At 39.5% G+C, this 23,783-nt stretch overlaps 1 protein-coding gene across 30 annotated transcripts in view; it reads right to left on the reverse strand.

Annotated features, from left to right (window-relative positions):
• The window catches only part of ASPH (aspartate beta-hydroxylase), a 240,199-nt gene that overhangs the window by 184,758 nt on the left and 31,658 nt on the right, over positions 1–23,783 (reverse strand). For 7 of the 30 annotated variants that reach the window (XR_016235683.1, XM_089335288.1, XM_089335286.1 and 4 more), the window contains exons 2-4: positions 12,003–12,149; positions 10,326–10,370; positions 8,340–8,408 (exon numbers count right to left, since the gene is read on the reverse strand). Coding sequence is in view for 28 of the 30 variants with exons in the window: in XM_089335288.1 (XP_089191414.1) it covers positions 8,340–8,408; positions 10,326–10,370; positions 12,003–12,149 (261 nt within the window). In the remaining 2 variants the exon portion in view is untranslated. Of the gene's footprint in view, positions 1–1,708; positions 4,022–8,339; positions 8,409–10,325; positions 10,371–12,002; positions 12,150–18,127; positions 18,349–23,783 lie in introns of those variants that run through there. The other 23 variants (XM_089335304.1, XM_089335301.1, XM_089335302.1 and 20 more) reach the window with 8 other exon arrangements.

Below are 23,783 nucleotides of genomic sequence, written 5' to 3' on the forward strand. Positions count from 1 at the left end.
TCATGGGAGATTAATGAATATCATATACCAGGGTCAGCTTTGAAGAGGAATTCAAATAAAGCTTAAGGCTTCGTGCCTTCAAGGAAGGCACAATCTAGTTAATACGTGCTCCCAAGTATTACATGGTTATATCAACCAACGACAGAAGCAAAGAACTCAGTATATTTGTTCCATCAACCAACCTATGAAAATAAGAGCTGTTTCACTGAATTACTAAGTACTCCAAAGATGCACTGTGACTGAAGAAGATCCCTCAACTCTGATCACAGAAGACTTTTTTTTTTTTTTTTGACAGGCAGAGTGGACAGTGAGAGAGAGAGACAGAGAGAAAGGTCTTCCTTTGCCGTTGGTTCACCCTCCAATGGCCGCCGTGGCCGGAGCGCTACGACCGGCACACCGCGCTGATCTGAAGGCAGGAGCCAGGTGCTTCTCCTGGTCTCCCATGAGGTGCAGGGGCCAAGCACTTGGGCCATCCTCCACTGCACTCCCTGGCCACAGCAGAGAGCTGGCCTGGAAAAGGGGCAACCAGGACAGAATCCGGCGCCCCAACCAGGACTAGAACCTGGTGTGCCGGCGCCGCTAGGTGGAAGATTAGCCTAGTGAGCCCCAGCGCTGGCCAGAAGACTTCTTGTATGTTTCATGGACTTAAGTAGCTAGTTGAAAGTCATATTTAAAAACCATCATTGAGTATCATGCCCCAAAAGGTATAGTTGCCATGTGATGAACTGGCTAAGCATGTACCTGCTTCTGATCATTCTCTAAAGTTACAAATACTAAGCTACAGAAGGAAACACTTTGCTTGAACTAACCATAAATAAAAAACAAACCAGAATTCAAGCAGAAAAAGTTTTTCTTCCATGTCTGGATACCACTTTGTCAGACAGACAGATCACTTACAGACAAAAAAATCAAGTACAAGAGCAACAAGTAGGACCACCGAGGATTCCACTATCCTGTCAAGTCCTGGACATCTGCAGGGCCTGGGGCTGACAGCCAGGCCAAGAGAATTGGCAGGAGCAGCACCTCAAAGACTCTTCTCCAACTGACCTACAACCCACAAAGCATGCCCCCAGGAAAACCAGTGACAAAGCAATTATGCAGGAAAGCAATCTCCCTCTAGGATGCCACTGCTTTATTTTGCAAGAACTCAGGCCTGTCTCATGGAACAAATAGCAGTCATCTGCAGAAGCAAAAACTGCAACTGTGAGGAAACCACACTGCCTCTCAATACCCGAAATGGCCCACTGAGGTCCCCTGGTTGTGAAAAACTTAAAAAGTACTGCATAAATACAGCACGACTTAAAATTTTGTAACTATAAATAAACATGTCAATGTGAAGAATGTAAGTTTGCCTTTTTAGGTAAATTCTCAGGTTTAAAAGACAAGAGATAGGTATACATTTATCATGTGAAACAAGCAACTACAAAATAAACCTTTAGAAAATTAAGAATTATATATAACCAGTAAAGCTTAAGCAAAATAGATTAGCTTCAAGATCATTTATACCACAGTTTTGCAAACAACTTTATTTGCTTTCTCTCTCTCTCTCTCTCTCCACACACACACACAGCCTTAGGCATGAGTTGAAGGAAGTCACAGAAGTCAGGGGTTCATCAGCTATCTGTATTTTCCCTGCATCAGAGGCTTTTCAAAGGGGCTTAAGAGAAGTGGTACAAAATAAATGTCAAATGATTACTTCATATCCTTGTTTTTCACATAAAAATAAAGCATAATTAATTTCTGTACATAAAACATGCATTAGTAACATGACCAAAAAAATGGCTGATGAGAAATTAATGATTCCAAACATTTTTTAACACACAAATTTAATTATTTACTTCTCATAAACTGCTCAAACATCTTTTGGAGTTAGTAGTAATAACACATTAACAAAGAAGACTGCTTTAAAAAATACACCTCAGACACCTGGCTAAGTGAACTTTATCAAGGAGAACATAATCAGTTTTGAACTGAAACTTAATGAATTCTGACATTGTACTCTACTCAAATTCACTGGGGAAACACAATAAATACTGACAATCTTCCAGAAAGAACACTGTTAAATGATATGCAATTGTGGCAGAACCTTCTACTAAGTGATAGCTTAGTTGAAGTGCTTTAATATTTGAAAATCAAAAGTTTCTGCCCTCCAGAAACATTAACAGAATGAAATCCCTGTCCTGAATAATAAGGACAAGTTTTAATAACCATTTAAGCTTCCAAAGATGCACAATGTATAACATGTGCAGTTGTATCTAAAAGTACCCACAGAATGTTTGTAGTTAATAATAATTAATAATAATAATGTTTTTCTAAAAAGAAACTGGACACACTGGCTCATGTTTGCTAACCCATGGAAATGGTGGGCAGAGGGGATGTGTGCTCTGTGTATAGATTCCAGAATTTAACTTTTTAGCTCTCCTTTTGATAGCCTATAAGAGTCACTGATGACAAAGGGGGAAAAAAAATCTGTTATAGTCCCCTCAGAGCAAATGGATGAACAATCTAGTTACTGAAAGCAAGAAAGCCATTTAGATAAATAGGGAAAAACAAGACACCACTATGTTTAAACACACATTTTCAAGTCATAAGTTCTCTGAAAACATGAAATGCCACTCCATCAAAGAGTAACAGAAACTGAAGGAGAGTCTCAGGTCCTAGCCTTCTCTAGCTGAAGGAGCTCTCTTTGCTTGAGGGAGACATGGGTAAAAACTCATTTTAAGAAATGTATTTCATACTTACATAATACAATTGCTTTTGCCCCTACTGAAATTCATTTTATAGAAATTGATTAAAAGATGTTTGTGGTTTGTAAGTTTTTTTAGTGGGAAAAATTTATTGTATAAAAAATGATTTTCCCTTTAATAAACTTAATTTATAAATCTAAAAATCACATGTATGTGCCTAAGCCAAAATTAGTAATGTTAATGAAAGAAAAAAATAGAAAAAGACAGTTATTTAGGATCAATAATTTTAATATATATACAACATTATTTAAGTTACATATTCACATTTTCCCTCTTGTATATTTCAACTTAAAAAAAATACAAAGTACTTTCTCTGGATGTATATTTGGAAATAAAATAAAAAATGAATTTTGCTTTCATAAACAGAAATATTCAGACATTTTATATCTGAATATAGTCAGTCACTTAACTACCATAAGGCAAAAACAAGGGGTTGTTTTAAAATTATTTCAAAAGCACCATTAATACAGATTTTTACATTGAAACTTGTATGAACCTATCTGATAAGTCAGTTAACGTAAGAACAATCACAAATAAAAAAATATTATTTTTTAAAAGAACACCATTTTACACAAATATGTTAAGGATCAACAGAAAAGCATTTAAGTGTTGGATCATGCCAGAAATATTTTTATAATTAGGTCCATTAGAATCATCCTTATTAATGTGTTAGAAAGACAAGCATCAAGGGTTAATCACAACACAGTTTGTTACTATTAAGTTTCCAAACTTAGTTCAGTGAATACATAAGTAGAAATAAAATAACACAGAAATCAATTATTCTCCCAAGAACATCATTTTCAATGCACTTTGTAGATGACTGCAAGAATGAGGAATACCACTTTCTTCACTAAAACTGGGGGCAGCTGAGCAAGGAACTAGCTAGCAGCCATACAGAGCAAGGCTAGGTTTTATTGTGCATTCACATTGTCCTACTGCACAGTACGCTTTGCATAAGCAAAGGAAAGAAATGAAAAAAGAAACTGCTTCGGGTTTTCATAAGCCACGACTTGAGTCCCTGCATCAAAGTTACTGGTTATGTAAATCCAAAATGACACAAGTCTTGCCCTGAACCCCTTCATTCTGTGACGTACCATCAACACCATCTGCAGTTTCGCTTTCTTCTTCTTCTTCTTCTAGCATTTCAAAAGGAGTCATTATATCATAGAGAAATGAGAGGAAACCATAAAACCAATCTGAACTTTCCTCTGCTAAAATATTAAGGACTTCCTCAAGAGAATCAATATTTTCATTACTGCCATCTTTGGTCAGGCCTACATAAGAATAAAGGAAGAGAGAAAGAGAAAATAAGGAGAGCAGTTAGGCTGAAAAAGGAGATTGCGGAAGGGTGATCTCAATAAGACGTGCATCATAGTCACAGAGGTTTACAGAGAAGGTAACTGGGAAAACAAAGAAATCAATGAAGATGCACACCTCACAATCAACTCTCAATCGTGTGTAGTAAAGGGAGGCCACCTCTGACCAACCGTCTTTGTCCTTCTTGCATTAGAAAATTTGTAGTTGAAAATCTGACAAAATTCTATCAGCCCAAATCAATAGACAGTAAATGGGAGAATCGATTGACTGTCATGGAAAGACTGAATAAAGGCAGTGTCAGAGAAAATAGACATACACTTCTGACAAGCTCCAGATTTGCTCAACTACCACCCACTTATTATCGAGAGTTGATTATACAAATATATATATAAACAGTCGTCACTGAAAGTAGAGATGCTCACCGTCCTCAAACTTTTCCACCTAGGACCTGAAGTTAACTTACAACACTCCAGATTCAATATCAAAATTACTGTTTATAGCACCCACAGATGGGTACAGATGCACTGAAATGATGGAACTCCAATAATTGTAACACCTGGATTTTAACATTACATGTATTGGCTCTTTAACACTCTTGCAATTGACTCATGGTCCTGTAATTCTGAACAATAAGAGCCAGCTAATAATAATAATTCACTCATCCTACTGATAAGGAATTTGATTAAAGCATTAGCCAGTCATTTGTAATAGGAACATTTTAAATTTCTCCCTGCATCAGTCCATGAAATAAGCTTCTACTAAAAAGTTATTTTTTATTTATAAGTACTGGACCCAAAACAGGACCCCATGATACAAAGAAATCAAAGTATATGTTGTTTTTATTGGTTCTTATTTGTTATTGTTCTTATGAGGAACTGGTAGGTCAACTGGCTCCAGTAGGTATCAAAAATCTCTGAATATATATAGCAGTATTTCCTCATTTTGAAGAAGAAAAACATGGTAGGAGTTCTAGTTGTGAGAAATGTCAAGACAAAGCTTCTCCAACTATAACCACCTAATTCAGCCTTTCACAATGCTCAATATCTGCATGTTGCTTATCTACCAGCAGTGAAGACATAATAATAGGGCAACTACTTTGTTTTAAAGATTACAGTGAATTTTCTTCTCTGTTAATCAACAGACCACTTGGAGGATGTGGGGGAACACACTTGCACCTGTTATTTAAATTATTTTTAAATGTTTTTTCACTGAATTAAACAGGTAACAAACGCTACAAACAGAAATCCATATTTCTACACAAGTCTCTGGAAATAACTGTTTCTTCTTTCTGCTTTAAAACATATGGCTGCATATTTTGTACAAATATTTTTACTTTTCTCCATTTCCCCATATAATCATTTCCAAGTACTGAATAGAAAAGGTAAAACTTGTCCACCCTTCTGTGTGACAAGTGTGCAAAAAACTAGAAGAAAACTATAACCCAACCATCCAACCTCCCTGTCATTCCTAAAACGAATGTGCTATTCCAAAGAGAAAAAGACAACATTCTGTATATGAAATTTCCTTCACATCAACTAAGTGGCAATCCCACCAAGCAGCAACATGTCAGTTTGGCTGGGCAGGTTCCAGCCCTTTCCTTCCTTTGGCTTGCTTACACATCTGTCCAGTCTGTGAACAATCAACAGGGGTCTAGGAATTGTGGGCTGGCTCCCTTGTGTGTTCCACCCATACCTGATACACGGTGCCAGCCAGGTGCTAGTCATGGAACAAAAAGACCACCATGCAATCCTTAGGTGGTGTTATTCTAAGATGATGTCACTCTCAGCATTCAGTCCCTGGATCATTTTCCTGTTGATTTCATTTGGAAAACAAGTTTTTAAAGAATACATTTCCAAGCAATGTAGTTCTCACTAATCTAAACTAAGAGCAAAGATATTTTTATTTTGGATAATTTGGTTACAAAGTATGAAGCTATATAAAAAAGAACAGGCTTAAGTATATATTCAGAAGGGCCTTGGCCAGAAATGATAAAAAGTAATCATAGCTACAGATTCTGAATTATTCATACATATTTAATTCTTTTTTTATATTCTGCAAAAAAGCAAAGCTTTAAAATGCAAAATAAATCTATAAATATGAATGTATCCTTTCCCTAACATTGGTAATATTTACACATACGCAGATTTAAGAATCTAGAAAAAAAGTAGGAAATAAATGGCAAACACAAAAGTTCAATGTCTCTCAACTATTACAATAGCTATTATGCCAAGCTCTCCACTAATCTTTGTTCTATCTTCCTTCTTCCACTTGAACTCCTTGTCCCTTAATGCAAAGCCAAAATCCTTAGGGTTCAAGCTTAAGTTTTTAGCTGCCTCTCCAGTAAGAATGTACCCAGGATACCTGGCTTCTTTTGGGTATATGTTCACTGTGTTTCCTCCTCCCATAGTCTCTCTCTGAATATACACACCTGTTGAAGTCTATGCATTCCCAATAATTTCACCAGTAGCAGAAGCATAACTTCCAGCAATCTCACACACCAGAAAAGAACATCGTAACATTCAAGTTAAGGCTGCAATTCATGCAGAGAATTCAAACAGGGTAGAAACGAGGGTAGAAGTGATAAGTGAGTTTCACAGTTCACCTTTGGTTTGTTTTATCTTTACAAAAGCCTCAAGCCAACTGTGCAAGTAGTACATGTATACAGTAAAATTGTTTCTGTATCTTGGCCTTGCCTTCCTTTGTGTAACAATTATTAGATAACCAAAATTACCCTGAGATTCACCAAAGCTGGTCCTGCCTCCAGAACAACACTTCTTACAAACAAAGAATGTTACAATTTGCCTAGCTAACATGGGTCTTCCCACAAACAGCAATTTTCATGTTACAATTAGTTAACTTCTTAATGGCTAGTTAAGGAAAATGGCTAATTAATGGAAATAAACTTCTGAAACCTAAAATACATTAAAAAGTTATTAATATAATAGTTTGTTACAGAAATCAGTATGTTCTCTATAAGAAACACAATGTTGTAAGTGTTAATGGTTGATATTTCCTAACTAATAAAACTTGATAGTAGGTTTTAAGAAAAAATATTAATAAAATACAGTGGACATTTCTAAATATGAGAGAAGTTAGGCCCACATGAAGTTATCTTTAAAATAAAAAGCTTTGGGGCCTGCACTGTGGTATAGCGGGTAAAGCTGCCGACTGCAGCACTGGCATCCCATATGGGTGCCGGCTCAAGTTCCGGCTGCTCCACTTTTGATCCAGCTCTCTGCTATGGCCTGGGAAGGTAGTAGAGGATGGCCCAAGTCCTTGGGCCCCTGCACCCACATGGGAGACCTGGAAGAAGCTCCTGGCTTTGGATCAGTACAACTCTGGCCGTTGTGGCCAAGTGGGGAGGGAACCAGCGGATGGAAGACCTCTCTCTCTCTTTCTCTCTCTCTGCCTCTCCTTCTCTCTGTGTAACTATGACTTTCAAATAAATAAGTCTAAAAAAAAAAAAAGGTAAAATAAAATAAAAAGCTTCATTATTCAGAATTAATCATTTAAAGTAATTAATGGAGTAATCATTTATAAACAAGCAAATTAACAATCATCTTGATACATTAAGTTGCAAATAATTTTATTTCCTTAACATGTTGGGATTATAGTCATTTAAGGATTTAATATTTTTATAGAAACTCAAATTTAGATGCATTATGACAGAATTACATAGAAAATTTCATTAATGTTAGGATAGTACAAAAATTTTACGGAAATTTTATAGTAAGTTTCCACTGTCAAGTAGCAAACACTGATTCCCACTAAGTGGTCATAAAAAAAGCCACATAAACTGAGGTAAAATTAATAAGTTCTTACATTTAATCAAAACTGAAATTCTTTTTTTCATATATAGAATTTATTGTCTTAAAAGGAAGTGAAATTAATCTGAAAATTTAGCTGGTGGCAGATGTGACAGATCTGCCCATTCTTTCATAACCATAAATATACAAAATAGTATGCCTACCAAGAATTTGTGTTATTATTCTACCAAGCTTTGTGTTTAATGTCATGCCATATCCACTGTTTTTCTAAGATTTTGATATTGTTTTAATACATGTTATGCTAAAGCAAAGGAAATGATGCTGATTAATGAGGAGAAATACATATCTCCGCAGTTATATTAGCTAAAAGTTACAGATTAAAATTAGCACTATTGTTTCTAGTAAGCACTTCTGAAAAATGAATACAAATAACATAAATATTATTAAAGCAAAATCATTGTTTTGTTTCCAGTTTTTACCACCACTAACAAAAAAGATGTGTACTTGCCTAATAAAGCTTTGGCATCATCCACATCAAAATCTCCATCACCATCAGCGTCATAGACTCCTAGTTTTCCTACAAATGGAGAGAAATGATGGATATATAAAGAAAACACAAATTTAAGAAGGTATTATCATTATTGCAGTACTGTCCATCAGACAAAAATGTTACCAAAGTAACACCTAGTTCTCTAGTCCTGCAAAAGAGTACCACCTAAAAATGATAGAAATTCACTTAGCTATTCAGGAAGTAGTCACCTAACAAATTCTAAGAAATATAACTGAGATGATATTGTCCTTAAAGGTTTAACAATACCCTGATTTAATCATTTCAGGACAGCTTCTTATACTACTAAAGATATTTTTGGTAAAGTTTTTAACACACATGAAAAATAATATTGGCACATTTCTTTTTTCTTTTTTTGACAGGCAGAGTGGACAGTGAGAGAGAGAGACAGAGAGAAAGGTCTTCCTTGTCCACTGGTTCACCCTCCAATGGCCACTGCAGCCGGTACGCTGCGGTCGGTGCACCGCACTGATCCGAAGCCAGGAGCCAGGTGCTTCTCCTGGTCTCCCATGCAGGTGCCGGTCCCAAGCACTTGGGCCATCCTCCACTGCACTCTGGGGCCACAGCAGAGAGCTGGACTGGAAGAGGAGCAACCGGGACAGAATCCGGTGCCCCGACCGGGACTAGAACCCTGTGTGCCGGCGCCTCAGTCGGAGGATTAGCCTAGTGAGCCTTGGCGCTGGTCAACACATTTCTAACATGAAGTTTTATGTATTGCAGTATGAGACTTCATTACACTATCAATATATAAGCATACAGAACAAGCAAGCCTCAAATAAAGATGAAATGTAAATAAATGAACAGAGTATTAAGTGCTAAAAACAACAGGGAAGTAAATTTTACATTTCAAATAATAACTTACAACAGAAATATCTTGAATTAACCCTAAAAAATATAAAGTCACCATTCTGGAAATAAAGTATATAAAACTGCAGGCTTCCCAAAATTACAAAGGAAAACTTAGGGTTATCCTACTTAAAATTTTAATTAGCACCGGCCATCTATTACTAAGGGGGAAAGAAAGGCTTAAAACAGCTCTGCTGTGTAGACAGTGCACCAAGACCTTGCTCCTCAAGAACAGCTCCTAAGTATTTGGAGGCTTTCCTGCTTTGTCATCAGGAAAGCTGTTTTGCATTTCAAATGAGTCACCTACATTCAATACTGAAAAAAACATTCTAAAATCAACAGTTGCTAATTCATCTTTGGACAATGACTATGAAGAAACACAATGTACAGGAACATTTTAAACAGCATTCACAAATATCTACAGCATTAAATTCTGTTTCCACTGCTTTAATATAAAGTATATTAAGATTGCGTAAGGGCAGGCAGAAATTTTGGTATGGAGTACCCACCACCGATTTTACCTTCTGAAAGCCCCAGCTATACTTAGGTAAATAGTGAACTTGCTATAGAGAAGTCTGACTTAGAAAGCACACACACATTACAAATGGTAATATTAATGGAGAAGTAAGGACAATATCATTTTTGCTGCTAAAGAAATGAAAAGTGCTGCTCTGTAGGTCAAAGATGTCCACAGAATTGCATTCAAATAACACTGAGCAGATGGAAAATACCATCACTTCCTGACACACAGGAGAAATTGTTCTTACCACTTAACATTTTCTGATGCAAATGATGACTAAATTAGTGGAAAAGGGAGGAAGACTTTGCAAGGGTGAGGAACCGCTGGCCTGTGGGCCTTATAAGGGCTGAAAAATCACTTGGTCTGGTCCTGCTAAAGCAGCTGCAGGCAGGACTTGAAATTCAACAAATCAATAGCAGACTAATTTTCAAGTCTATAATTCTGTATGGCCTGTAAATGATGTCATAGATATCCAAATGTCGCTTGGCATAAAAAAGGTCCCCCACCCCTGATTTAGAGACCCACACAAACAGACTTAAAATGCATCTCCAATGGCCTACCTTGAAGTACCTCTGACAAGTTATAACGGAAGTCCTTTGCTTTGGCTGCATGCATGTAAAAACATGAAAATTATTACTTATGTTTAAAGGTAAAAATGTCTCAAATCTCTTCTGTTCTTTAACTTGCATTCCCTTACGATGTTTCATGATAAGTCAACAAAAGCACAGAATTGTTCAGAAGTTTGTCTCCAAACTAGAAGTCTCCCTCTGTTAGTCTGAGTCTATCCAGAGACACTTTCCTTAACGTGATTAAAAAAAAAAACTTCAGCGAAAGACAGGTAACAACATGTGAATGTGTTTTTCAATTCTTGCCTCCTGGCCCCCAGAAAGACAACTGTAATCTGCCAGAAAAGCAGAGGCACAGGAGGTTGGAGGGAAGGGGGTGGGTCTTCTGTGCAACGCAGTCCATGTAGGAAAGTGGGCGTCTTTTCTAGTGACGGGTCCACATCTTTCACGGGATTACTAGAGATGAAGACTGTTGTTTACAACAGGCAGAAAAGGCAGCAATCTGCTGAGTGGAAAAGCAAAATGGAGCACATCCATACTATGGGATGTCACACTCAGCCTTATGCTCTATTTTGCAAAAAAAAAAAAAAAAGAGCAGACAAAAAAGTCACACATGTATGACTCCAATCATACAGAACTTCCAGGAAAGGCAAAACTACAGATAGAGAAATGTTTGCCAGGAGAGGCAAGGAGATAAAGAACTGGGTGTTTCAGGGAAACCGGTAATAGAAATATTCTGGAATTAAGAAGGATGATGGTTGCCCTAATGATAAATACACCAAATAAATGAAACTGGACATTTTCAAATATTTACAAAACTGAATATCATGTTATATGAATTTTAACTTGATTTTAAGAAGAGATATTTGGTTAAGTGAGAAAAAAAGAGGGATGTGTCTCCAAAAATTATAAAGAACCGTTAATGTAACAAATTAAAAAAACGACAGTGATTATGGGGAAAGAGAAAGGAGAAAGGGTAAAGTGATCAGAAATTCCATGGCAATTGCCTCAGAACACCACACAAATCACACATCACACACATACAGACTCACATCTTCCACTCACATGCATCCCAGCACCAACACAAACACACATATCCCAGCATCTACACAGACACACAGTCACATTCACACAGATACATGCACACATACCCATATCCCAGCACTTATACATGCATATGTCACACCCATACAACCCATATCAACACCAACACACACACACATACACACACACACACACACCAAGGGGCGTACTTTGAAACCCCTAAGGAATGGTTTCACAAATTGTGTGGTTATGATCCATTAGTGGGTTCTTGAATAAATTCAGTGGCTCATAACCAAGTAATTGAAAAATTTATAAAATGACAAAATTGAATAGAAATTACATAGTGCTACATGCAGTGAGAATGAGTGGTGCTTGTTACAAACTTCTCTGTTTCATATACATACAATATAAAGTATCTTTTTAAAAATACATATTACAGGTCATGTACAAAGTTCAAGTACTCCAAGGTAACACTGTTCACATTCCCTTTCGTTCTTACCCTACTGAGAACCACTGAAAGGCTCCAGAAATTAACAGTATGAAAAGTGTCCACAAATGTTTAAGTTAACTAAGGTTGTCACTTACCCTCTTACAAATTCAACAGAGAAGTCACATCACAATTCTTACCTAGCACTTCCTCATAATCAACAAGTTCAAACCAAACGACAGCTACTGATGTCCAGACTCCCAGCAATGCGATGACCATAAACCATGTGAAAAATGAGCTTCCCGAGAGTCCTCCTTTCCTCCCATTCCTGTGTCCATGCTTTGGCTCTGTTTAGAAATAACAGAAATGTAAAATGTCATTATAAAGAAGAGAATACATTTTTGCACAACTTTTTTCTGAATAAATTATGTCTCCAGTTTTCTGATAGTACTGATAATGGTAAGTCATTCCAAAAAGTTTTCACTGAAATTCTCAAAACATATTATACAAAGTAAGAATTCTGGAAACAGGAACACTTCTGCTTAGACTCAAAACTATGTAAACAAAACCCTAATTCTGAACTAATAGAAGATATGAACTACTAAAGGCTAACCAGTGAATATTAAAAAAAAGGGGGTTGAAAAAAATATGAATATTCCTTAGTTCTACATTCCTTATCAAAACTCCTTGAATAAAACCTCTTTCAAAGTTCAGAACACATCAACTTAATGAAATTATATAAAAAGGTAGCCAAATCCTTTTATGCATGCTAATTCCTGTAGGATTTTAAGTGTCATGTGAACTCTCACAAAAGAAAACATGTTCTTATGGAGTGGGAAGAAAGAAGAAAACTACAGGAAGTGGAGAGCAGGGACAAGGAGCAGAGGAACAGCACATCAACATGCACGGTCTCGCTCCCGTGCAAGGTCCAGGAGCGCCTTCACAAGTGGGCTCAACGCAGCAAACAGCTTTGTAACCTGCCAACCACCAAGCGTCCCTTATTACACTTGAGGCGCTTTAACACGCCCTCTATTCTTCTGGAAACATTCTTCTGACAGCCAAAAATAAAACAACGGAGGTCAAGTGAGAGTCATAAAAAATTAGTCAACACTGTCCTTAAAAGAGAAGACCACATGATAAGTAAAAAGGATATGCCATATCTGAAAATGGCACGTAAGAAAACGTTTCAGCAACCAGATAGAAAAGCAGGAGACGCCTGCACCCACGTAGCCAGCCGGACCTCTTTAAAATGCATTCACGTGCTTTGCCACAAGCGCTCCTCGCAGCATTGTGCCCCTGTTTCTGCAGAAGGCATTTCTGGATGTTTATGCAACTGTTCCTCCCACTGCAGGACATCTGGCACCGCTGGTTCTCCCTGGACCCAAAGGCAAGTACTCCTAGAGATGATGACAAAAACACCCCCAAACGGCTCCACGTGTCCCTGGGAAGGGCAGTGCCTGGCTGAGAACCTCTGTGGGTGAGGACAGGAATAATCATGAGTTTTACGGAGGGAAGATGCTGGGATTCACCCCAAGTCACCAGCACAAGCCCTGACCTATCTGGTCCTGAGTTCTTCAGCCGTACTGAGTGGGCCAGCTGGCAAGGTTTCAAAAGCCCCACTCACTCTCATCCAGCACCTGCCTTCTGACTTCTAATGCAATTCTAGCTATAGAACACCAGTGATAATTTTCAGCAGTTCAAGTCAAGAAAATACTGCCAATATATCCCTCTGAAAGAAAAACCAAAATTCTTACTACACAGGGTACCTACATTTTTAAAACCCACCACAAAATCAATTTTTCAAAGGGGGCCATAAAAATTAAATCAATATAAGTGTGTTTGTGTATGTGTATGTATGAATACTCAAGCATATAGATTTATACACCTACATCCAAGTCTATAGAAAAATGACTAAAAAAGACAAATTTCCTTATTCAAGAGAAATTCCTTTTTCTAGTGTTAAGAGACCGGGAAAAGGGCCAGATTTCTGAATAATCATATGTTAAAGCCACAGGAATATATTTACCAAATAATGTACTTCATTTATAATATGATCTATATAAGTGTCTTCCTTCTGGGGCCAGCAATGCAAGGATCCCATTTGGGCATCAGTTAGAGTCCTGGCTGCTCTAGTTCCCATGCAGCTCTCTGTTAATGGCCCAGGAAAAACACAGAAAGATGGCCCAAGTGCTTGCCCTCCCCTCCAACCCACGTGGGAGATCAGATGAAACCCCTGGCTCTTGGCTTTGGGCTTGGTTCAGCCCTGGCCATTGCAGCCATCTGGGGAGTGATAGAAGAGATAGAAGAGATAGAGAGAGATAGAAGATCTCTCTGTGTCTGTGTCTCTCCCTCTTTCTCTGTAATTCTAACTTTTAAAATAAACAAATAAATCTTTAAAAAAAAAAGAGTCTTCCAAATACTGGCTATAGAAAAACATAATATGTATATTAAAATATACTTCTTAGGCACAGATTACATTATTATTTATTATATCAAATAAAATGGGTTTCACTGTTTCAGTGCCCAAATGTTACACGGTAGGGAGAGACTGGATAAAAATTTCTGCAATGTTGGGGGTGGGGGAGGTTAATCACTTCCAGTATTTTTATGCATCTTAAGCACATAAATTACAAAAGGAACTAAACAGAATAAGCCACTGCTAAAATAAGAAGAAAAAAAAGACTGAAGTAGGCTCTGTGGATGCAAAGGCATTCCAGATTCAGTAGTAGTGCTGTGTGTTCATTTATTAAACTTCTAAAAACATGAAGATATTTTTTCTAAGAATGTATTTTGAAAAACCTTATATCTATATAACATATAAATATACACACATATGGATTTTCATAGAATACCAAATATAAAACTGCCTTTGAAAATATTCACTGACTTCCAAATATGGAACTATAATAGTTAAGTACTAAGAATGTCCACCACCCCTTGTCTACTTACTGCTTGAGGATCAAATCCAAACTTCTATTTAAAATGAATGCTAGGAATACAGTCAAACTGGGTCCCTATCTCCTCTCAGACATTCTGTAATTAACACTAGTCTCTTGTACTGTTCCTCATTAAGTGGAAAATCACAAGCCTAGGTAAGTAGTTCATCCTTTCATTCACTGCACATAAAAGTCATGCGTCACTTAACCATGGGGACACATTCTAAGAAATGTTTTTAGCTAATGTCACTGTTGTTCAAACAATACTGAATGTACCCTCACAAGCTCAGATGGCTATGACGGCACTAGGCAATATAATCGTGTGGGACCACCTTCCACTATGCAGTCCCTTATTAACTGAAACATCTGTGCAGCACATGGCCATCTTTATTCAGCATCTGTGTGCCAGGCATGATATAATGTTTATCCAAATAAGGTTTCAAAATGTATACAGCAGGAGGAGTACACTCAAGATACTATTCAAACAAAACTATTCTGAAAAAGCTAATAAAACAAAATAATAACTTGAACTCAAGGTTCAATTCTTTGTTTCTCTTAAACTAGAAGCAAGGGAGGAAAATTTCTGAGATTCTCAAAAGTGAAGCATCTTTTGTCCCAGTTAAATCGGTGATACTCATTACATTATTGACCTATAACACCAAATGTAAGGAAAAAGTAGACAAAAGATTTTTCAAAAGAAATTACGTAAATACGAGTGGGCAGCAAAAAGTTGTTTGTGGAAAGTGGTATTGAGAGGGGACGTGAACTTGCCATGAAGTTTTTGAACCCCTTGTACATCCTGCACCAAAACAGAGAGGGGGATTAGAAGAGAGAGGCAAGAGAAAGCCACACATGTGGTAGAGCTAACCTTCGCCTCGTATACCTCAATTTTAGACATGCTTCTTAGACTTTCAATCAAGTTTCTTAACCTGCTGTGCAAAACTACAGAATAGACTTGAGAGACAACCTAACTCAAATATGTAGAAGCAGCAAGCTGCAGCAGAGGGAAGGTCTTTGCAGAGCACAGCACAGCACAGAATCAGAAAGCCAAGTGGTAAGGCAGCGCCCACAGGACAGAGACTTGGTGGCCACTTATTGTGTCCTAAAATACTACTTTAACCTGATGATGCAAGAATGGTATAATCCATATTAGATTTTTATCCAAAAATCATTTTTATTAAATGTATTAATCACTTTAAAAAGTAAATGTTGGGCCGGCGCTGGGGCGTAGCAGGTAAAGCCACCACTTACTGTGCCAGCATCCCGTATGGGTGCTGGTTCGAGTCCTGGCTGTTACACTTCTGATCCAGCTCTCTGCTATGGCCTGGGAAAGCAGTGGAAGATGGCTTAAGTCCTTGGGCCCCTTCACCCGCATGGGAGACCCAGAGGAAGCTCCTGGCTCCTGGCTTCGGATCGGCACAGCTCCAGCCAATGTGGCCATTGGAGAGTGAACCATCAGATGGAGGACCCCTCTCTCTCTCTCTCTCTCCTTCTGCCTCTCTGTAACTCTGCCTTTCAAATAAAAAAATTTTTTTAAAAGGTAAATGTTACCTAGCTAGATTATTAAATTATTACCAATATTTTATCCATCCCTTTATAATATCAAATAAAAGACATAACTGTTACTTATTACTGTGAATACTTAACCTTATTACTGGTATTAATCCCATAAAGGAACAAAAAAAAAAACAACACCAAATTATAGAAGGGAGTCCTCCTTAGACACCATATTTGGGAGTACTTTTTTAACAACAGTAAAAATACACACTCTTGATGTGTCCCTCTGTGAATGTGGTATGCCTAGTCCCAAAGGACAGATCAGTTTCCAATTAAACTGAAGAAAGCACAGTAAGACAAACCCTTCAAGAAGGCTCGGAACTCCCTAAGGAAACCTGAAACCAGTACTTTGTTCCAAAGGAATTCTGGAAAAATATCTACTCGTTCCCCTAATTTCTAAGATCAGCATTAACTCAAGAATCTTTCAGTCCATTCCTTTGCTCCATGTTCAACTTACAGTGGGTGAGGGGTGTCAAAAACATGGCTAGAATGGTATGATTCATTTTTCCACACGGTCCCGTCGAAAGCACCAGACTTGCAAGTCAGGGAATGCTCCTAGAAATGACCAAGCATACAGTTCCAACAGTCCAAAATGAAGACTCTCCAAAAATGGAGACTGGGCTGGGGACAACAGGTCATTTTATTTATTTGGTTGAGGAAAAGAAAACAGGAAATGTACCCAGCTCCAGAAACAGCTGTCAATTACTTAGCTGGCCTACCAGTAACTGAATTACAATTAACTGTTGACAAATTTTAGTTAGCACTATGCTGGCACTTCATATTTATTCATAAAGTCTATTTGTTTAGTTTTAAGAAACCACAGAACCTGTAAAGTAATTCATCAAATATTATTTTTCCAGGCCTACAAAATATAATCCTTTGGGAACTAAGGACTGACTGTTCAAAGTGGGCCAGAAGTAACAGCTGATTTCACCTAATGACGTAGATTACATGATGCATGGAGAAGGAGAGAAACATCTTCCAACAGAACTGAGAGTCAGATATATACTCATATTCCTCAAGGTGCTATGAAGCTCTTTATCGGCCTAGTCAAGCATCCCCTTCCAACCAGTTCATACTCAAATCTACTCAGCGTGGAGGTGCTCCCATTCTCCATCCCCACAGCGCAATCCTTTCAGTCACTGCTTAGAATGCTGAGGGCTGGGAGCATTCTTCATACATCTATTGCTCGTTCCTTACTTAAACTGTCAACAGAATGAGTGAGTGCAGTCTACTTTTAACGAACTAAAAATAAGTGACTAACAATTTGGACGAAAACAAACGTACAATAAAAGTAAATTCAACACGCCATTAAAGTACAGCTGAAGATTAATGATTCAGTTTAAAAAATATTATACTATCTTTTCTTGGCATTTATTATGTTTCCCAAAAAAATTAGGTCAGTTTCCATATATGGTCTTTGCTTGAACCAACTAAGTCTGCTCATTAATGTAAGACTGGATTTGTACATCTCTTAAATTTCCTATCATTTTATGTGATCTAGGAATACATACAATTCTCTTACCGCAATTAACTTACAAGACTAAGGAAGACTCCTAGTACTTTTATTTGACGTTTGTAAAATGCAATCTCTGTTAGTAAAATAAACTAAAAAACAGTGTTAAGACACCAAAACATATTCAGATTACAGATTATTCCATGATAATTTCAACTACTGTGAAAGTTAGTGTCTCTGGGCATTCAAAATTAAAAAAACAAGACGTGGTCAAAGCACTTAGCCAAAAATGTGGTAACAGAACACAACTGAAAATAAAACGCAAAGCTGTCAGCTGGATCTAAAACCACTTTTAACCCAAACAACAAAAATATACCTTTATCCTCAGTCATTGTGATTTCTTCAATCCATGAATAATATATACTAAAGAAAAAAAAATCAAAGTGCTCTCAGCAGATATGGAGGAGGCCACATGTCTTCCCCTACTCCAGCTCCAGACTAGCCAACCCCCAAGCAGCCAGGGCCTCTAGAGCTGAAATTGGACCTGCCTGCGAAGGCTGCTCACCAGTTATTTTTAGAGGCTTCCTCCTCACCGCCAAATGCTGCTAACCACTCAGGCTGAAACGCATGCCTACCAACCCCCAGCCTTTCTCCCACTTCAAGGACTCTTTTCCTAGTTGGTCCTATCTCCTAATTCTAACCCTCAAAAAAATCAAGCACGCCAGAGAAAGTAAAATGGAACAAACTGTGTTCCCAGTTTTGTTCTGGAAGTAAGCTTTTAATGGCTCACGCTTAAGCACCAAACCATTCAAACCCAAAAGGAATCTTGCTATAAAATGTGGCGCCAAGCCCAGAAAAAGCTTGATCTGGTCCTTCAAAATGGAATCAAATGCCTACAAGACAAGACGGTGCTTTGTTAGAATGAAGCAGAACCAAAAATGAAATTAAATTAATAAATGCTCTAAAATTCTGATTCCCAGACATTACCATTCCAAGAGTACTTCCCTCCAGCAGCAAAAATAAAACACAACAACATTACACTATAGAAGGAAGGCAAGAGCCGCTTCCAGTGAAAAGGAGAGAGGTGGGGGAAGGGACTGAAGGGAGGCTGGGGGGAGGGGAGAGGTAGAGAGAACAACCTTCAGCAGGGAGAGTAGCCACTTAGGAAAGAAGGAAAAGTAGAAACAGATTACACAACCACATTTTGGTATTTTTGTACTTCTCCTTAACCTCATCTCCAAATAGTCTCTTCTGGGAAATGAAATCAGTCCAATTTTAATACCATTCTTCACTAACATAACCTTAGCAGATCACAGAATTCATTAGAGCTCTGATTAGTGTATTAAATTAACGTAGCACAAATAGTATCTAGAGCAAAGCAGCCACCTTTCAAAGTTGTCTGCAAGTCTTTCATTTTCTCACTCAAATCTAAGGCGCCACAGGGAAATTAAACATCATTAAATGCCCTGGAAAGGAGGCAGCCACCAACGGAAACGATATTAGTTGTCCCAGATAGGGGATAGAGTGAAGTAGGCATCAGGGTCAAGTAATCAAGACTGAGGAGTGTTGGGGGTCCCCTGCTCAAGTGCCTTTCCCTGGTTCCTTTCCTCCACTGAAGCTAGTGCTTGCTAAATCCTTTAATGACAATGAATTGCTTGTTGATCATTCAAGATGACCTCACTCCCAATCACCATACAAATTTACTAGAAAAAATATTCCGGAAGCTTCCTTTCATTGCACTGTTTTTGGAGGGAGGGTGAGAATGACAGAAGACCCTTCCTGGAACCCTTGGAAACCAAGCCCCCACACTCACATGGTGGGCAGCCTGGTAGGGTTTCACACTCACAGAGCTGGATTCTCTTCCCAGGGTATCCAATAACTGTTTTGGTGGAAGTCATCAAACTTCCGGGTCTGTTTCTTTGCTTATTAGAAGAAATGTCTCTTGGCATGCAAATGCTTGTTGAAATCATCCATGCACCAGATTTTTTACTGAATCACTCAGGAATAGAGCAGAAATCTCCTTACTCCCAATTCACAGTTCTTTGAGTACTACCAGCTGCCCCCAGGGACTTCTGTGCCACCAGGCTTTACTCTCATTGCCTGCCTGTGCAAGGCCAGCAGCCTTCTGAAGTACAGGTCTGTGGCCAAATGTTAGACTGAGACAACAGTCCCATTTATTAAATTTGGGTATACTTCAGCCCTGAGACTTCTTTAACACAGCTTCCAATATTTCTCCTGGACAAATCTTTATCATGAGTATTTATACATCCTACAGTTAACTCTCCCCTTCTTTTATCTTTTGCAATAGATGAATACTTATTCTGATAAAATGTCATTCCCAGTAACAATGGCATACTTGCAATTTTAGATTGGGTGATCAGGAGAAACCTCTCCTAAATATAATTTACACACAACTTTCTTTTTTTGTGTGTGTGAAGATTTATTTATTTGAAAGGCAGAGTTAGAGAGAGAGGGAGAGACAGAGACAGAGACAGAGAGGTCTTCCATCTGATGGTTCACTCCCCAACATGTTCTGAATTGCTAGAGCTAGGCCAGGCTGAAGCCAGAAGCCAAGAACATGGTCCAGGTCTCCTACATGAGTACAGGGGCCCAAGCACTTGGGCCATCTTCCATTACTATCTCAGGTCATCAGCAGGAGCTGGATCAGAAGTGGAGCAGCCGGGTCTCAAACCAGCACCCATATGGGATGTCGGCACAATAGTCAGAGGCTTAACCTTCTAGGCCACAATGCTGGCTCCTATTCACAACTTTCTAAGAAAAAATAAATTCTGAAGTCTAAGTAACTACCTCTTATAATAACTAATTTTTATAATAAAAATGCAAGTTATATCATAAACACAATTAAGTGATATTAACTATTCCTTACAAGTGCTTCTGGGATGAACAACAACTCCAAGGTCCAATCAAACACCAAACTTGAAACATGTGCACTTCTGAGACTGTTAATAGCCTGGCATCACCTGACTCCATGACAACCAAGACCGATGTTCAGAGTCAAGGGCTCTACGTCTCTCCATAAACCTACCAGGTGAAAATCCATCAGCGGGTTCATGGGTCAGTGATGAGTGCTTCTTTCCCTCACCCCAATCACCCATCACGAAGTGGTCCTCAAACTCTGAGAACATCAGTCACCTGAAGGACTAGCTGAAACAGATTCCAGCCCTACCCTGAGTTTTTGGAACTCTATTTCTGCAGTAGGACCCAAGAACTTGCATGTCTGGGTCCCAGTGACAAGATGCCACAGGTCTAGCTCCTATGCACTAGCTGTCCCTGATTCTCTTCCAGGTATGAAGGTGGAGAAGGAATGAAGCTCTTGTTTTTATTCACTTCCAGACTATTATTTTCTTACCTCCTATAAAAAGAAAAGAAAATGATGACAAGAACAACAAAATCCTGTTGGTGATAGGGTCTGGCATTTAGCCCGGTGGGTTAGATGCTGATTAACACACCTGTGCCTCACATCCTCATGCCTAGATTCAATGCCAGGCTCTGGCCCCTTACTCCAGCTTCCTGCTAATGCAGACCCTAGGAGGCAGCAGGGGTGAATCAAATAATGCGGTCCCTGGCTGAGTTCCCTGTTCCCAGCTACAGCCCCTGCCTCAATCCCAGCTGTTGCAAGAGGGAACCAGTGGATGGACAGTTCTGTCTGCCTCAGTCTCTCTCTCTCTCTCTGCCTCTTAAAATTGGAACAAACAAACGCCCCCTTTCCTCTGAGGTCTGTGCCATGCAATTATACTACCTTCACTGGGCCTCATCACTGTCAGCTGTCACCTCCAGAGACACCCCCAGCCCCATCCCACACTCAGTGAACTCTTCTACAGCTCGATTCCAGTCAATTCCCGGGTCTAATCTGGCAGCTTCTCTTTCCCTCATGTCTTCATTCCCAAGACCTCATCTCCTTCCACTCTGCACCCAGCCCTCTTGTGCATTATCCCTCTTCCTAACCACAGCCTCACTCTGGCTGGAATACTTCTAGCTGGAATACTGTAGCTCTTCTGGGAAGAACCAGAACCCAGCAAAGAAAGCTTTGTCTCCATTATAAGGACTACAGGGCAACATGAGATACTGAACATCTGGCTCTTTAAAACAAAAACGTAAGACTTCATCCATATATGGTACCCAAAATAAACATGAGTGAGCGATTCCATTCTAAACCTTGTAGTAAATCACCAGGAATTCCATACTAAGAAAAGCAACTCAGAAAAGGGTTAGTTCTACAGCTATGTGCCACATAGCATGAAAACATCCCCTCTTTGATCACAAACTTCTGTTTTCCAGCTTAGTTGTTCAACCATTTCCTCTGCTCTTCTGTGGCTCTATTGTTTCTCCTTTCCTCCTATCCCCTCATCACCTCCTGCCTTCGCACCTTTCTGTGTGCAAGGCAGAGCCAAAGTCTACCAGTTACTCACTGCCTTGCTCAGCACTCTCCTTGCTCCTCCACACCTTTCACAGCATCTCCAGCGCAGCAGAATGACTTACCCTCCGCAGGGCCCCTGGAATGGAAATCAGGAACCGGACACAGCGCGGCCAACCTGAGCGGGGCCTCGTTCTGCCTGTGAATCCGAACACCTTTCTCTAGAGCACTCATTTTCCCCTCCTCCACAATGACTAGTTCCACTTCTCCACCCTGGAAGTATCCCACCTTATACTCGAAACTGCAGTAGCCTCTTCCTTCACAGAGAAAACAGAAAAACTGCTAACCACACACACCTGCACCCACCTCCTCCCATCCCCTGCTGCCTCCCAACTCTCCCTCCCCGCCTCAGCTACCTCCCACTCCTGACTTCCTCCTCACGCTCCAACCATTCCAGCCACAGTGTCTTCGCTACATCTCCACCTGTGGCCAGCCCCCAGCTCTGTCTTTCTCAGCGCAGTCATAAAGAAAATTCTCAACAGAGCTGCTATCTCACTTTTGTCTCCTAACCTCCCGCTCACTCCTCACAACCGGTAGGCTGCCATCTGGCTTCTGTACCTGACGGCAGGGGAGCAGCTCTAATGCCACACCAATGATTTCTCTGTCATTTAACCCAAAGGACACTGTCCCCATCTTACGGGACCTCCCAGCAGAGTCTCTCTCCTTGAACATTCCCTCCACTGCCCCAGGATCCCTTGGCGTTTCTGTCCTCTCTCTGGACTGTCTGGTACTCAGTTTCTTTTGCCAGCTCATTCTCCTCCAGTTGACACTGAAGTACGAGAGCTCCATAAACCTTTGGCCTATGCCACCTCCCTGGCTGATTGCAGCTGCCATCTGCATGGCCTAAACTCTCCTCTCCTTTCAGCTCCAGGACCGTGTTTCTGTCTCAAGATTCCATCTGAATGACTAATGGGAACCTCAAACTCAGAACCTCCACAACAAACTGTCACCTTTTCCCTCTCCTCTTCAGGTTTAGATCGCAGAAGCAATTCTGTGAAGCCAGGCACTGAAGCCAAAAGCCTGGGATCTACCCTTGACTCTTCCCAAACTCTCATCATGAGTTTCTTCATATGGCTGGTGCAAGTGGTTGGTTACAATGATGCCAAGAACTGGATTTCCCTCGGCACCTGATCACCCTTGTCTGTATTTTTATTTTCAAAAAGCACTGTCTCACAGGATGCAAATGTGGGAATCCTGTCACAAATATCCCCAGTTTCTGTCTCTCACCTGTGATTACCCAAATCCAAGCTATCTTCATCTCCAAGGCTCTTCCAAGAGCTTACTACCATAACCTTCTGGCTGCACACAGAAAAATTTTTAAAAGTCTGATTTTTTTTTTTTATCACTACCCTGTTAGAAATCCCTCCACAGCTTTCACAGCACTCTCTGGATAAAAGATAAAATCTTCAGTGCAGCCCCTTAGACTCTGCTGGTCACAGCTCCTACTCCAGCCTTAGTGTTGTGACATTTCTCCCAGGTTGTCTAGACTCCAGCTGCACACAAACACCACGCTCCTTCCTGTCTCAGGCTCTCTGCCCAGGCGGCTCCCTCTTTCAGGATGTCAACACTGCTGCACCACCACATACTCCCTGCCCTG

The sequence above is a fragment of the Oryctolagus cuniculus genome, chromosome 6, assembly GCF_051225735.1.
Source record: "Oryctolagus cuniculus isolate XC-2025 breed Fujian yellow rabbit chromosome 6, ASM5122573v1, whole genome shotgun sequence".
NCBI lineage: Eukaryota > Metazoa > Chordata > Mammalia > Lagomorpha > Leporidae > Oryctolagus > Oryctolagus cuniculus.